The sequence below is a fragment of the Peromyscus eremicus genome, unplaced genomic scaffold (genome assembly GCF_949786415.1).
Source record: "Peromyscus eremicus unplaced genomic scaffold, PerEre_H2_v1 PerEre#2#unplaced_182, whole genome shotgun sequence".
Classification (NCBI taxonomy): Eukaryota; Metazoa; Chordata; class Mammalia; order Rodentia; family Cricetidae; genus Peromyscus; species Peromyscus eremicus.
The window spans coordinates 252,776-270,406 of record NW_026734419.1 but is presented as its reverse complement, the minus strand read 5'-3'; the positions used below and the strand labels follow the sequence as shown (position 1 = coordinate 270,406).

The window sequence follows — 17,631 nt, the reverse complement described above, 5'->3', positions numbered from 1 at the left end:
GTTTTATCACAGAAACAGAAAATTAACAAATGCAATCTCTGAACAGTAGCATCTCAGAGATCATAAAAGATGTGCTCATTACTTTTAATTTATTAGTGTCTAAATATAATAATACACATACCTTAGTATCCCTGATGTTTTTGTACTGGATTTTCACTCTATTGCTGACTCTTTTGAAAGAATTTCTATGCTTTGTGTATAGAGATATATTTCCATTAAAAAAACCTGTAAAAGTGAAATTCCCAATAGCCAGCCACTCCAGTGAGTACAGGAGCAACACAAATTGTACTTGGTGTATTTGGAGCTGGGTCACAAATGTTGGATGGTGGACCTGGGAGAACTGGGAAGCTAGTGTGATTGTTACACATTTTTTTGAAATTCCCAATAAGCAATACAAATATTATGTTGGAAAAATTACTGTGATAGTTTTCACATTCTTTCTCCTGAATTTCACATCCAAGTTGTGTATTAATTTTCTTATACATTCAGTTGTTTTATGTGTATCTTCACTGTAGTAATGGATGTTTCATTTCTAATTATTTTAAATTTTATTTATATAGTAGTTATTCTTCCCATAGCTCCAGAGAAGCTAGGAAACAAGGAGAATCCTAAGAGAGACACATGGATCACCTTGAGAAGGGGAAATAAATGAGTTCTCCATGTGTAAACTGGTGATGGGGGGGCAATATAGGGGAGGGGATGGGAGATGAAAACATGTGGGAACAGGATAATCAAGCGGGGGGAGGGATGGAGTGGGAGAGCAATGAAAGAGATATTTTGATAGAGAGAGAAATTATGGGGTTAAGAAGAAACCTGGTGCTAGGGAAATTCCCAGGAATCCATAAAGACAACCTCAGATTAGACTACTAGAAATAGTGGAGAGGATGCCTGTATTACCCTACCCTAGTAATCAGATTAGTGAATACCATAACCACCATCATTATGATGGAAGCAGATGCAGAGATCCACAGCCAAGCACCAGGCCAAGCTCAGGGAGTCCAGTCAAAGAGAGGAAAGAGGGATTATACGAGCAAGAGGGTCAAGATCATGGTGGGGAAATATACAGAGACTACTGAACCAAGCTCATAGGAACTCATAAACTTTAGACAGCTGTGGAACCCACATGGGACTGGACTAGGCCCTCTGCACACAGGAGACAGTTGTGTAGCTGGGCCTACTTGAAGGGACCCTAGCAATGGTATCAGGATCTATTCATGGTACATGAGCTGGCTTTCTGATCCTATTACCAATGGTGTGACACCTTGCTCAGCCATGATGCAAGGGGGAGGGGCTTGGTCCTGCCTCAACTGAATGTACCAGGCTTTTCTGATTCCCCATGGAAGGCCTTTCCCTTTCAGAGGAGGGGATGGGGGTTGGGTCAGGGGGAGGAAGGCTGTGGGGGAGTGGAAGGAGGTATGAGAGGAGGATCTGTCACTGGTATGTAAAATGGATAAAAAAAATTCTTAAATTAAAATAATTAAATTTTTCAAATGGCTGAAAGACATTTAAAGAATTGCTCAACATCCTTAGCCATCAGGGAAATGCCAATGAAAATGACTCTGAGATACCATCTTACACCTGTCCAAATGGCTAAGATCAAAAACACTGAAGACAGCTTATGTTGGAGAGAATGTAGAGCAAGGGGAACACTCCTCCTTTGTTGGTAGGAGTTGCAAACTTATACAGCCACTTTGGAAATCAATATGGCAGTTTTTCAGAAAATTGGGAGTCAATCTTCCTCAAGACCCAGCTATACCACTCTTGGGCATATACCCAAGAAATGTTCAATCACACCACAAGGACACATGCTCAACTATATTCACAGCAGCATTATTTGTAGTAGCCAGAACCTGGAAACAACCTAAATGCCCCTCAACTGAAAAATGGATTAAGAAAATGTGGTACATATACACAGTGGAGTACTACTCAGCAGTGAAAAACAATGACATCATGAAATTTTCAGGCAAATGGATAGAACTAGAAAATATCATCCTAAGTGAGGTAACCCAGACTCAGAAGGATAAACATGATATGTACTCGCTCAAACATTGCTGTGGGATGTATGGCAAATGTGTTGCTAATTAATCAATAAAACACTGATTGGCCGTTGGCTAGGCAGGAAGTATAGGCGGGGCAAGGAGGAGAATAAAACTGGGAAGTGGAAGGCTGAGTCAGAGAGACACTGCCAGCCACCACGATGACAAGCAGCATGTGAAGATCCTGGTAAGCCACGAGCCATGTGGCAAGGGATAGATTTATGGAAATGAATTAATTTAAGCTATAAGAACAGTTAGCAAGAAGCCTGCCACAGCCATACAGTTTGAAAGCAAAAAACAAAACAAAAAAAACAACAACAACAACAAAAACAAAAACAAAAAAAAATGTGGCAAGGGATAGATTTATGGAAATGAATTAATTTAAGCTATAAGAACAGTTAGCAAGAAGCCTGCCACGGCCATACAGTTTGAAAGCAATATAAGTCTCTGTGTTTACTTGGTTGGGTCTGAGTGGCTGTGGGATTGGCAGGTGAGAGAGATTTGCCCTGACTGTGGGCCAGGCAGGAAAACTTAAGCTACAAATGGCGCTCAACGTGGGGCAAGAGTTTCTACCTAAAAACTGAGAAAAAAGATTCTAAAACGGAGCTAAAAACAGCTTCCTAATTGTCTCTCTCAAATGAGCGGCAGCTGCTGGTTTGAGCTACTGGCAGGAATGAGGCCTCTGGAAGTGGCACATTAAGCTGCATGGTGGATTTAGACTTTGACAGTACAAAACAAAACAAACAAACAAAAAAAGGTTTCTAGACTACACACTGGTTGGATAAAAGCATAGACACATGATAGCTCCCAGAGCTGGTGATAAACGTAGCCATGTTGGGAAGCTGAGGTGGGTGGAGCCAGCAGCCACAGCTGCTGCAGTTTAAGGCAAGAGATTCACAATAAGACAGATTCAGATGTAATAGTTTGCAATGTGTGTAAAAGATACTTAGGCTTGAAAGAGACAAAAAAGGTGATATATAGAGTTATAGAAACAAATACATAGTTTTAAAAATAAAGTCTTTAAAGAGACAGTAAAGGTAGTGTAAAAAATAAGCCACGTAAAAATGGATATTACACAGAGAATCTGGATTGTGTTGTCTTTGGGATTTTTAACTGCAGAAAAACATTTGATTGTAAAAGCTGTTGAGTTAAACCAATATATATATTTTAAAGATATCTTGACTTCAAAATTTAGATGTAAGGATATGTTACTTTGGAAAAGAGTTTCTGCTTTTGTTCCCACAGAAAGCCAGAGGCTATGGATTTGTTCAAGATTAAGATACATCAGGTTTGACCAGCCAAGACCTCCTGAAAGGTCTCCAATGACACCATGGCCCAGATGATCCAACATCCAGAATGGTTTGAAGGCATCTGGCTCAGACGATACAGCCTCATGGACTATTCCATAATTCTAAAATTTTCTTTGTTTCCCCATAAGATACAGCGCCCCCTTCCAGCAGGAAGTAGTAAGAGAAGCTACGCCCAAATTCCCAAATTATATGTAATTTTACTTTGTTAAGGTTAAAACCTTCCTTTTTGAAAAAAAAAAAAGGGGGGGGAAGTGCTGTGGGATGTATGGCAAATGTGTTGCTAATTAATCAATAAAACACTGATTGGCCGTTGGCTAGGCAGGAAGTATAGGCGGGGCAAGGAGGAGAATAAAACTGGGAAGTGGAAGGCTGAGTCAGAGAGACACTGCCAGCCACCACGATGACAAACAGCATGTGAAGATCCTGGTAAGCCACGAGCCATGTGGCAAGGGATAGATTTATGGAAATGAATTAATTTAAGCTATAAGAACAGTTAGCAAGAAGCCTGCCACGGCCATACAGTTTGAAAGCAATATAAGTCTCTGTGTTTACTTGGTCGGGTCTGAGTGGCTGTGGGACTGGCAGGTGAGAGAGATTTGCCCTGACTGTGGGCCAGGCAGGAAAACTTAAGCTACAAAACATGGTATGTACTCACCCAGACTACAACCCACAGCTCCAGAAAAGCTAGCTAACAAGGAGGACCCAAAGAGGGACACATGGATTGTCCTGGGAAAAGGAAATAGATGATCTCCATGAGTAAACTGGGCATGAGGGGTGGGCAATGGAGGGTAGGGGATTGGGGATGGATGAGAACATAAGGGAACTGGATGGTTCAGCTGGAAAAAGGGTGGAGTGGGAAAGCAATGAAAGAGATACCATGATAAAGGGAGATATCATGGGGATAGAGAAAAAACTGGTGCTAGGGAAGTTGCCAGGAATCCCCAAGGTTGACCCCAGCTTAGACTACTGGCAATAGTGGAGAGGGTGCCTGAACTGGCTTACCCTGGTAATCAGATTGGTGAATACCCTAACTGTCATCATAGAGCCTTTCTCCAGTAACTGATGGAAGCAGATGCAGAGATCCACAACCATGCATCAGGCCAAGCTCCAGGAGTCCAGTCGAAGAGAGAGAAGAGTGATTGTATGAGCAAGTGCATCAGGATCATGATGGGAAAACCTGCAGAGATGACCAAACCAAACTAGTGGGAACTCATGAAATTTGGATCAACAGCTGTGGAGCCTGCATGGGACTGAACTAGGCCCTCTGCATCGTGAGACAGTTGTGTAGCTTGATCTTCTTAAGGGGCCCATAGCAGTAGGATCAGAATCCATCCCAAGTGCATGAGAGGCTTTTTTGGAGAGCACTACCTATGATGGGACACCTTGCATAGCCTTGGTTCAGGGGGTGGGGCTTGGACCTGCCTCTACTAACTACCTCCCCATGGGAGCCCTTACCTTCTTGTAGGAGGGAATGAAGGGTGGGTTGAAAAGAGGAGGCTGGAGGGGCAGAGGGAGGGAAGAAGAGATCTTTGATTGGTATGTAAAATGAATAAAAAAATTCTAAAGAAAAAAATAAAATAAAATACAAATATATGAAAAAAATAAATTTCTCAGTCTCTGTCTCTCTGTGTATTTCTATGTGTTATGTGTGTGAAGGTGCTTGAGGTGGCTAGAATAAGGTGTTGTATTCCCTGGAGTTGAAGTAACAGGCAGTTGTGACCCACTTGAACTGCATTCTAAGAACTAAACTTTAGTTCTAATGGAGAGTAAGAAACACTTTAAGCACTACACAGTATCTCCAGTTCTGATTTTTTAATTCCATATTATATTTTGATTAACATATAAATTATATCACTTTACCTTTTTCTTTCCTTCCTTGATCTCTTCCAATGTTTTCACCTTCCAAATTATTCTGTTTTTCCATTACCTCTTAAACTGATAGCCTCTTTTTAAAATTATTACTGTTACACACACACACACACACACACACACACACACAGAGAGAGAGAGAGAGAGAGAGAGAGAGAGAGAGAGAGAGAGAGAGATTAATGCAACCTGCTGAGTCCACTTCATGTTGCTTTTGTGTATATGTACCACATTTTCATTATCCATCTATCAATTGAACTACATTAAGATTTTTTCCATTTCCTAGCTATTGTTAAAAGAGCAAGAATGGACATGATTGAAAAGGCATGGATGAGGAGAGGGTATGTACATGAAGGGCATGGGAAACTCACTGAGCAAAAGCCTTAGGTTCCTTCCTAAGTTGGAGGTCTGGCTATTTAGAGTGTGTGATTAAATACTGTTACATGACGACTAGGGGACTTACCCCTGGAAAAGACTAATTTTCCCACTTTCAGTAGTTGTTAGCTGTCTATTGTTCCTTTTAAAAAATTATTTTTTTAATGTTTAAAATGTTTAAACTATCAGTTTAAGAGGTAATGGAAAAACAGAATAACAATTTATTTTTTTAGATTCATATTTTTAACAATTACAAGATTACTGGTTTCCAAAATTTTATGCAAAATATTTTGACCGTGCTTTCCCTTCCCCCAACTCACTCCAGATCCTCCCTTCCACATTATGAACCTAAGCTTTTGTTTTCTCTTTTCTTTTTCTTTTGCAATAATACCACAAAACAAATGTAAAAACAAAAATGAGAAAACACAAATTCCCCCTGACACATACACAAAAAACCTGGAATTCGTTTTTGTTGGCCAACTACTCTTGGCCGTGGGATTTTGTATACACAGAGTCACTCCGTTACAGAAAAAAGGTTTTCCCTTTCTGGTAGGTATAAATTTCAGATACCTTCTTTATTAGGGATGGGAACCCTACTTCATTTTCTACCCTCCTCAATGCTGGAACTCCATGTAGTTGAACCTGTGCAAGTTTTTTGTGTACTGCCACAGTCTTTATGAATTCACTTGTGCATCAGATCCATTGTGTCTAGAAGACATCATTTCCATGGTGTTTTTTTTTTCATTTCATGACAGAAACTCGTGTTAAAATTTTGTCACGAATGAATATATTCTTTTTATGTAGCATATATTCTCTATACTCATTTTAAGATATATAACACATGAACAAGAAACATGATCTAGGTAGATTTGCACTCTGGAGAAATAGTTACCACATTGGATAATGCAGTTACATGATAGAGAAGAAAATGAAACACTGTTCTTTTCCAAAACAAAAGTTTATGAATGGTGCATTAATGAAGAAGCTGTGTGAAAAGTATACACTAACTATCGCATTTTTAAATCTTATAGCACTATGGACAAGAAGAATGTTAGAATTTTTTTGAAATTGGTTACATAAAAGGTTGGAAGACACTTCACGTTCATCCAGTATTTGATAATTGAAATGTAGTCTATGAGGCATGATTAACACAGAATGAGTAGATTCTATTTTGTGAGCACATCTTTACAACTGTCCAATATTGAGCTACTTGCAAACTTATGCAAAACATGTAGGAGAGCAGTTAAATTATGTAACTGGATAAGAATGTGGCTAATTTCTCCAATCCACAATGAAAGTTTTGTCAAATGCTGTGAAGTGGTCTTTCGGAACCCTGCGAATAGGTGTTGCTCTTATGGGTTGATGAATGAAGCTCTTTGGCCTATGGCAAGGCAGCTTAGAGCCAGGTGGGAAATCCAAGGAGACATACAGGAAGAAGAAAGACAGAGTCAGGGATGACAATGCATGCCTCTGGAGGAGCAAGATGTAATAGAACACAGATAAAGCCACGAAACACATGCAATACATAGATTAATAGAAATGGGCTAATTTAAGAGGTAAGAGCTAGCTAGCAATAAGCCTGAGCCATACACAAAACAGTTTGTAATTGATAATAAGCCTCCGACTGATTATTTGGAAATAGGCAGGTGGGAGAGATTCATATGTCTATAGTCAATATTTCTTCTATATCACACAGGTCCCATTTTATAAGCCCACATTTCCTCCAGCTCATTATAGGAATGTAAGTGTTATGGAAAAGATCTTTGGCATTACTCCTATTACAATATACAGAAGGAAGAAAATAAGAACTGTCTATTTAATTTGAAAAATTATATTTGAGGATCTTTCATCTAGAATAAAGAAATCTATTTTCCAAGAACATACTCTCCTTACATGATTATCAATCAAATGCACTGTTCTGGAAGACTTAGAGATGATTACTAAACAGAAGGTGTAAAGATGTGACATTCTTTCAGGCCATGAGAGAACTCCTATGATGAATACCTCATAAGGATTCTATTTCAGAGGAAGACATTTTCTCTGGTCATTATAGGTCTATATCATTTTATTATAAATACCTTATTAGAGAACTTGTGAAATGCATTTCTAACCAGGGTGCATGAGAATGTACATTCCGTCCCATTCCTTTAGACAAGCATTTATATAATGCATCACTAACCTGGGAGAAACAGATTCCTTTTATGAGTGCACGAACCCTGTAGCTCTTTTAGACTATTTGGATTAGTGTGAAGAAGAATATGTTTCTCAAATCCAGTAACAGAGAGTGGAGAAATTAGAGTAGAACTTTTCATTTCACATAGGAAATTTTATGATTTGCCCTGGAGAAGATGGGAATGGGGGGTGGGCTGCAGGAAGGCGGGGGTTGGGGGGGCAGGAGGGGGGAGGACAAGGGAATCTGTGGCTGATATGTAAATTTAATTAAATTATAAAATAAAAGGAAAAAAAGAAGCATAAAAAAAGAAATTTTATGATTAATCTTTCACCTAGAAAAATAAAAATCCGTCTTAAATGCACATATAATGGATAGCTCTTTATAGGTCTGTACACACTGGTATAAGGTTCTAGTTAGAGTACTCATAAATTGCATTTGTATTTACATATTTACAAAACTCAGGCTGAAACATCTACATCACAACTCTTACATCTCCAGATTTCAGGGAACATCACTGAAAAAGAGGTGGAAAGATGATAAGCGTTGGAGTATTAGTATATCTGTTAAAAGATTGTGTCTTCCAGCTATGGCAGGGAAGCTATACCTATGAAATCTCAATAATATGGCTGCTTAAATGAGATCTGAAAAATGAAACGATCAGTTGAAATGCTAGTTTGGATTAGGAAAATCTCATGAGAGCTCATCACTGGATGGTCTGTAAGAAATATTTAATGACCTCTGGCAGAGAAAGAATTAGTCTTTTCCAGAGATGTGTATCAGGAAAGATTATCCCATCCCATGTATTTAGACATAAAACATATACATATAAGAAACACTGAATGTACAGAGCAAGTATATATTTTCAAGTCTAAGGTGATCTCTTCAAAACTTGAGACTTGTTCTGCTGTAAACGTATGCTCCTGCTGCCTCAGCCTCCAGGGAGCCTGGGTTGTAGATATGGCACACACTGAGTTTGAGATTTGATTTTTCTCACATTTTAATTAAGCTAAAGTTAGATGTCATTTATAATTCATAATGTACAACAATGATTGGCAACACTTAAAAGCAATTCTTAATACATAAGGTAACATGTCATTGTGCCATGCATGATGTCTCTACTAAGTGAAATGTGATATATGATATATATATATATATATACACATATATATTACACACACATCATTATTAGTCTTTATACTGTTTTTAACATAGTTATGAAGTGTACTATTGAGAAAAAGTGAAAAGTGTCAACAGCAAAATCTAAATGCACAGCAAAATTGGCTTTGCTTTTTAAGGAACTTTAATTCAAAGGAAGTAAGTATGGAACCTCAAGTCAAATATGTAAGAATGGCCATTTTTGACAACAGTTAAATTCACAGCATACATATGAATTAGATGTATGCTATGCCTAACGTCAGTATCTAATATCAATTTCATGAGGATTTAGGACACTGTGGGCCACCTCGAGTAAACCCAAAATTGGGAAAGCAAGATAGTTTGTTGATTTGTAAATCATGAAATTCACAGCAAGCTCCATTCACCTCTATCAGAAGTAAGTAAAGATGTCAGAAGTAACTTTCAGAGAACTTGGAGCTTGTCAGCACACTGTGTTATTAAAATGGTGGCTGACCAAGGCCACACTGAATAAACTTTCAGAAACATATGAAATAATGAGTGAAGGAACTTAAGAGAAATCTACGGAGAAGGGAGAGTGATATCCCCAGGAAACTAGTGAGAAACAACAAGAAAATGAAGGAGCAGCAGGAAGAGGAGCACACACCCATCTATCAAGTTTAGATTATTTCTGTTATTTTCAGTGAGGAATATAAATGTTAGTACACACAGATAAAAGATCCATATTGAATGTTTTTGGGTGATTTTAGGTGGGAGGAAGACATTATGAGGAACACTACTTGATCTCTGTAGTTTCTACAGTTTACACAACATTGTATTTATTAGGTACATTGAAATTAATTCCCATTTCTTTATAGTTTGTTAGATTATTCTATTGTGTATTCGATGCTCCATAAGAAAATGCTCCGTAGGGGAATTACAGGGTGACAGTAAACCTGCTGGAGCTTTATTCTTATGGTTCTCCTCCTCCAGAAGAAGATCTGGACACTGGACCTGTGTGATCACGGGTACCAAGGAGACTGTAGTCCAGAAAGCACAGCTGAGTCTCTCCTCACCCCTATTGCCCTCAACAGAGCTAGGAAAGGTAGGTTTCTCCCATCACCCGATTTCCTCAAGGCCCCTCATCCTTATCTTCCAAGTGTTCTTACCGTTTCCCTTCATCCTCATCATTCACATGAAATTGGTTCTTCCTGAGGAGACGCACCACCACTTTGAGCTTTCCCATGCATACTGCCTCATGAAATTGGTTTTCAGGGTCATAAGGCTGGCGGTACCTGTCTTTAGTTCCACAGTGAAAGCAGGACAAGTATCCCGTTCCCCTGCTTGGGCCGTCACAAAACCCCAAGGGGGTTTTCGGCTCCTTCTTAAAGCAGAAGAGCTTCCTCAGGGTGGACAGCATAGCTGTGACCACCTTTCTATCAACTCAACACTAAGTAATTTTAGGAAATGATGAACTTTTAACCACTGACCATCTAACAACCAGAGCCTAACTCTGCGACTCTCACAAGTGCGAGGCTATGGTTTGACCAGTCAAACCTAAACAGGCAGTTATAGAACAGTCGTTGCTAAGCAACACTGGTAAACAAAAGCATGCTCGTTCTTCCTCAGGCATAACTGACAGTTTATGGAGCAAATTGTGCTCACTGCGCATGTGCAATGTAAGTGTGGCGGTCTCCTGCACTCGTTTGCACATATCCTCAATCTCTTCCTCAGGTTTGGTGGATCCTTCCCTTCCCACTGTAATCTTGCTTGGTGCTTCTTTTCTTTTGGTACTGCAACTATTCATTACAAAATTTCTTCTTGGGTTTGTGGCTTGTTTTTATTTACATTTTTACTAAGAAGTCATGGATGGATTGCTTTCGTAAGGACATGGAATTTCTTGAAACTTCTCTCTGGTGTTTTTGGTTCTGTGTTTTTGCAATTTTCAGTGACGTGAAAAGCTGTAAAATAACGATTTTTGTGTGCTTGGGAGTGATGGTACACACCTTTAATCCCAGTCCTTGGCAGGAGACAGAGACAAATGGATTTCTGTGAGTTTGAGGTCAGCCTGGACAAGTGAGCCAGAGCTGCATAGTGAGAACCTCCTCAAAAATGGCAAATTTTCTTTCTTTCTTTCTTTCTTTCTTTCTTTCTTTCTTTCTTTCTTTCTTTCATTAAGAGATTTTTCTATTCATTTTACATATCCACCAGGGATTCCCCTGTCCTCCCTCCTCCCACTCCCTGAGCCTTCCCTCACAACCCCCTCTCCCATTCCCACCTCCTCCAAAGCAAAGTCTCCCCTGGGGAGTCAGTAGAACCTGGTATGTTCAGATGAGGCAGGTCCAAGCTCCTCTTCCCTGCTTAATGTCTTTACAATACAATGTGGAGAAGTTATTATCCAGCCATGGCTGTTGTGGTTCTAAATGTCTTCTGTAGAGCTGGTTCATAAATTTCCTTAGATATGAGGAAATTTCTGCTATTGTTTCACAGAACTTGATTTTTATGCTCTGATTATCTCCACTCTATCTGCAATACCAGATATTTATATTTAGTCTCTGAGGTGTTTTTGAAAAAGAATGTCCCCCAACAGGTTTAGATAATTGAACACTTGGTCCCAGATGGCAGTACTAATTGGGGAGGATGTGGAACATCTGGGAGATGGAGCCTTAATAGATGACATCTGTCCCTGGTGACAGGCCTTGAATGGTCATAGTGTATGCCCTTGTGTTTGCTCTCTGCTTCCTGAGTGTGGTTGAGATGGAACCTCTAAGCTTCCTTCCTGCCCCCATGTGGGCCATTTGTGCTAAGTCTCCCCACCATGATAGACTCCGATGCCTTTGGATCTGGAAGCCCAAATACACTCTTCATTCTGTAAGATGCTTCTGGTCATGGTGTTTTATCACAGAAACAGAAAATTAACAAGTACAATATCTGAATAGCAGCATCCCAGAGATCTTGAATGACGTGTCCATTACATTTAATTTATTAATGCCTTAATATAATAATATGCCCACCTTGATTCCCAGCCCTGATGTTCTTCTGCTTGATTCTCTCTATTGCTGATGCATTTTAAAGTTTCTATACTTATTGCATAGAGATATCCATGCAGAGAGTGAAGTCGTTTTCACATTCTTTTGCCTGAGTTTCACATGCACAATCTGTGCTCTTTTTCTTATATATTCAGCTGTTTATGTTATCGTTGTGTTCTGTAAGCACATCGTCACTACTGTACAATATTGACATGCTGGTAAAGTTATGTAAAATGCATATCAGAGCATTTAAATTATGTAGCTGGGTGAAAAAGTGGCTAATTCCTCCAATCCACAATGAAAGTTTATATCATCAACATTTCTTCTACAACAAGCAAATTCTATTTTACAAGTTCATATGGCCTCTGACTCAGTATAGGTATGTAAGTGTTATGGACAAGATCTTAGGTTCTCTTCTGTTTTTTATACAGAAGAAAGTAAGGAAGAACTGTACATTCAATTTGAGAAAATCATATTTGAATATTGCTTATCCAGAACAAAGAGATCTTTTTTCAAGCACATACTACCCATACATGATTATCAACCAAATTCCTTTCTTCAAGAAGACTTAGAGATGATTCCTTAACAGAAGTTGTAAGGATTCGGCATTCTTTAAATACATGAGAGAAAGTCTATAATGAATAATTCAGCAGTATTCCATTTTACAGGTAGTTATTTCTATTGCTCATTATAGTTCTATGTGTATTTTATTAAAAATACTTTAGTTTAGAATTTATAAAATGCAGTTATTATACAGGTGGGTAAGAATGTGCATTTATTAATGCCTTAATATAACAATATGCCCACCTTGATTCCCAGCCCCTTTCCATTAGACAACAATTTGTATTATGCATTACTAACCTAGGAGAAACAGATTCCCCTTATGTGTATACATTCTCTATATCTACTTGTGATGACTTGATTTGGTGGAAAGGAGAATATATTTCTCAAGTGAAATAACAGAGATGAAACAAATTAGAAAACTTTCTATTTTGTGGGAGAAACTTTATGATGAATTTTCACCTAGAGAAAGAAAGGTGTATTTAATGTGTAATAAATAGCTCTTTATAGGTCGGTACACACTGATGTATAAGGAGATGGAGTATTCATAAATTGCAGCCTCATTTACATGTTTACATAACCCCACTTGAAACATCTACAATACAACTCCTACACCTGCATTTCAGTGAACATAGCTAGAAAAGAGGTGGAAAGATAAGGGTTGGAGTATCCAGAAATCTGCTAAAGGATTATGTCTTCCAGCTATGACAGGGAAGCTATATCCATGAAGTCTCAGCACTATGGCTTCTTAAACAAGACCTGAGCAATGAAAACATCATTGATGTGCCATTTTGGATGAGGAAAATCTCATGCAGAATCATTGCTACATGTTGTTTAAGAAATGTTTCATGACTAATGAGAAAAAATTAGTTTTTCCAGAGATGTGCACCCTGATAGTTTATCCAATACCATGTATTTAGACCTAAAACATATACATATAAGCAATACATAATGGACACAGCAAGTTGCATCTACATATTTTCTGTATATATGTAAGAATAATTAAATCAAATTTAATCAAAACACTAAAAATATAGTATAATGAAAAAATATTAAAAGCTGCAAGGGAAAAAACAAGTATCAGATTAAGGAAGACCCATTAGAATATAAACCTGGCTTCTTAATGGAAACTCTTAAGTCAGAAGAGCCTGAGCACATGTGCTACAGAGTATAAGAGACCACAGATGCCAGCCCAGATTACTATATCCAGCAAAATCTTTAGACATTAGTTTCTGCTCTGAGTTCATGCTCTGATTTCCAAGAAAATGGACTACACTACATAAGATGAAATAAACACTTTGTCCTCTGTGGAATAAAGTGCTCTACCAACTGGGAAGGCATCTGACATGCTCCTTGGTAGACTTAACATGGTGAAGAGAGCCTGAGAAAATAAGTAAATCTAAACCACAATAGAACCGGATGTGATTATCAGGAAAGGGAACAGAATATTCAAGAACTGTGGGTAACTGAACAGTGTGCAGTTTTCACGTAATCAGAATATCAGAAGAGAAAAAAGAACCCAAAAGAAAGGAAGTATTTAGAGCTGGTTTGCTTCAGACACTGAACCACGGGTCCCGGAAGTTGGGAGTGTGGGTGACGATTGGAGACTTAAAAGGAAATCCTGGGCATATAGTAAGGAAAAAAAAATCATATTCTAGAAATTAAAATATAAAAGAGGAAACATCCAGCTGTAGATGTAACCAACCGTCTTATTAAATAAGAAACACAGAGCCAATTCAGAGAAGAAAGCCAAGAGGTCAGAACTAAGAGCCTTACCCTTCCTGCTTCAGCGATCCTGCTTCAGCCAAGAGAGCTCTTCGAAAAGGGGCCTACTTCCTGTGTGTATGTCTTTATATAGTCTAGCTGTTCTGCCTTCTCATTGGTTGTAAACCTAAACATGTGACTGCCTTGTCACTGCCTGTATGTACCGCCCTCCAGGTCCTTAAAGGTGTGCGCCACCACCTCCACGCACTTGCTATGGCTCTAAAACTCTGACCCCAGGCAACTTTATTTATTAACATACAATTAAAATCACATTTCAGTACAATTAAATACCACCATATTTCCCCTTTTCTATTTTAATAAAAAGGAAAAAAAAGAAAAAGGTTATAACTAACAAAAGAAAAACTATGTACAAAAGTACAATAACTATATACAATATATACAAATAATAAATGTCTAAACAATGTCTAGTCCATTTGTATTTGACAAATTCAGAGATAATAATTTCATTATCCTATTTTGTTAAGTCCAAAATGTATCTAATTCACTTTCTATCCTAATTAATCTTCAACTATAACTAACTAACCTTCAACTATAACTAACTAATCTTCAACTCCCTCAGAGACCCTAATGGCACCCCCAGCTCCAGCCACTAAACTTATTAATTTCCAAACCTGACCCCACCCCCATCTATTCCCAGGCTGACTCTTGCTGTGATTGCGCCGACACCAGCCAAGGTTTGACCAAAAGGGAAAATAAATAAATAGAAAGGAGTTGGGGGGTGGTCGCCCCTTCTTTGCGTCTCTGCCGCGGGGCTCGCCCACCGCCCGCCCACAGCCTTGGAGGCCGCGGTGAGGAGCGTCACCCCAGCCAGTGGCGGCAGGAGGCGAGGGCGGCGGGGACTCCGGGCGGGGATGTGGCCAATGGGCTGTAGCGGGGCAGGGCCCGCGGGTGACAGGACCAGAACAGGGGAATGGCGGCCACTGGAGTCCGGGAGCATCGAGGGGCGAGCAAACTTTCTCAGTCTTGCTCGCGATCGCGAACAGCCCTCCCCCCTCCGTGTGTGCACGTGTGTGTGTGTGTGTGTGTGTGTGTGTGTGTGCGTGTGTGCGTGTGTGCGCGCAGCGGGGAAGGGGCGGGGAGAGTGCGAGGGACCCGGAGAGGCAGCGGGGGACTCGCCAGGCTCCAGATCCGCCGTGGTGCCACTTCTGAGCCCTGGCTGTGAAGGAGCGCGCCCACCCGGCGCCCCGTGCAGCTGCACCGCACCTCCGAGTCCCAGTCGTCCTCGGGGACCGCGAAGGAGGGACCCACCCCTCCCCAAACACAAAGCCTAGCGGATTACAAAGTGAAACTGACCCGGAACAATAAAAGCACAGATCCCAGGACAAGGGCGAGGCGCTCCCGGGGGCGCTGGTACCCGCTAACGCCCGGGGAAGAGCCCCTGGCATGGTGAGGGGAGGGGACTCGGGGAACCAGCGCTGCTGCTGCCGCCGCTGCTGCTGCCTGACCCCCACGACGCGGAGGAAGAAGGGGAACCCGCGCTCTGTGGATGTACAATCGATGCCGGCGCGGAGGTGAAGGATGCGGAGCAGCGCCTGCAACAGCTTGGGCTGGACCTCGGGCTCCAAGCAGCGGCTGGCGCAAAGGCAGCCTGGGCAGCCTGGGATACCAGCGAGGGGACGGAGCTGAGCGCTGTTGGAGACGCGGTGCCCCTGCTGCCTCCGCGAGGGTGCCCGATCCAGAGACGACCTCCCCAGCTCCCCCCGAGCGAAATTCGAGAAGAGTCTGCACCTCCAGTTTCAGGTTCTCCCGGCGTCCCCGCTCTGTCTCCGGGGTGCAAGGGCTTTGAGGCCCTTGGCTCTGTCCTGTTCGGCGCCACGCTCTGGGTAAGTTCTAAAGTTTTTGGAGAGACCTGCGTGCAGTGAGTGACTCCTCAGGTCCCTGAAATCCATCCCGCCTCTCGCAACTCCTATCCGCGGTCAGGACGCTCAGACTCAGGATTCCAATCCAAGTGTCTGGAGGCCTGGAAACTTTCTCGGGAGAGCCCAGGGATGCCCCGCCGCTTGTCGCCTCATCCTCCCCTGTGCTGCGCGTCTCCCTGGCCACCAGGAGCCTTCTCCTGGGCAACTGCCCCTCGCTCACTCTTCTAAACTGCAGAGATCTCCAGCCAAACTGGCTTTTTACTGGCGCCACTCAGAAGCCCTCCGGATCAGCCCGTTTCCTTCACCTTGTTTCTCTTCCTCTCGCGGTTCCTGGAAACCAGGACCATGAACTTGACCGCAGACCCGGCTCCCGGCCGAAGGCGGCTCCTGCTACTCTCTCCATCCCTGTGCCAGCTGCTGAGTTCTGGGGGTTGTTGTCTCTGCTCCCGGGCCCGTCCTGGGTCCAAGCGGCCGGCCGAACAGCGTCAGGTGTTCCAGGTGATGGAAGAGCAGCCCCCAGGGACTCTGGTGGGCACCATCCCAACGCGCCCCGGCTTCACCTACCGGCTCATCGAAAGCCACGCCCTGTTCGCTATTAACAGCATAACTGGAGCGCTGTACACCACAGCCACCATCCACAGCGAGAGCCTGCCCAGCGACGTGGTCAACCTGGTGGTCCTTTCCAGGGCGCCCACCTACCCTACCGAGGTGGGGGTGTTGGTGCGTGACCTCAACGGCAATGCCCCAGTCTTCCCAGATCCCTCGATCGTGGTCACCTTCAAGGAGGACAGTGGCAGCGGGCGTCAGGTCATTCTGGACACCGCCATGGACTCTGACATCGGCTCCAACGGCGTGGAGCACCGCTCCTACCGCATCGTCCACGGCAACAAGGCGGGTCGCTTTCGCCTGGACATTACCTTGAACCCCAGTGGCGAGGGAGCGTTCCTGCACCTGGTCTCCAAGGGCGGGCTGGACCGCGAGGTCACGCCTTAGTACCAGCTCCTGGTGGAGGTGGAGGACAAGGGTGAGCCAAAGCGGCGGGGTTACCTTCAGGTCAATGTGACTGTACAGGACATTCACGACAATCCCCCGGTATTTGGCAGTTCCCATTACCAGGCGGGGGTGCTTGAGGACGCGGCTGTGGGCACCAATGCGGACATCTGTTACCGGCTGCAGGACAAGGGAACCCCCTTCCAGATGGACCCGGAGACGGGGCTCATCACTGTGCGAGAGCCGCTAGACTTTGAGGCCCGGCGACAGTATTCGCTGACAGTGCAGGCTACGGACCGGGGCATGCCCTCGCTCACCGGGCGCGCGGAAGCGATCATCCAGCTGCTGGATGTCAATGACAACGACCCTGTAGTGAAGTTTCGCTACTTCCCCGCCACCTCGCCTTACGCTTCGCTTCGGTGGATGAGAACCCGCAGGTGGGTACAGTGGTGGCTCTGCTCACCGTGACCGACGCGGACTCCCCGGCAGCCAATGGAAACATCTCAGTGCAGATTCTCGGGGGCAATGAGCAAC

General features: G+C 42.4%; 1 protein-coding gene across 9 annotated transcripts in view; it reads right to left on the bottom strand.

The window, feature by feature from the left end:
• The window catches only part of LOC131901657 (POTE ankyrin domain family member A-like), a 186,255-nt gene that overhangs the window by 92,599 nt on the left and 76,025 nt on the right, over window positions 1-17,631 (bottom strand). The window contains exon 1 of one of the 9 annotated variants that reach the window (XM_059252767.1): window positions 10,043-10,972. The exons of 1 other annotated variant lie outside the window; for it this stretch is intronic. In XM_059252767.1, the coding sequence (XP_059108750.1) occupies window positions 10,043-10,293 (251 nt within the window). In that variant the 5' untranslated portion in view covers window positions 10,294-10,972. Of the gene's footprint in view, window positions 1-10,042; window positions 10,973-17,631 lie in introns of those variants that run through there. 7 more of the 9 variants (XM_059252759.1, XM_059252762.1, XM_059252763.1 and 4 more) reach the window with 7 other exon arrangements.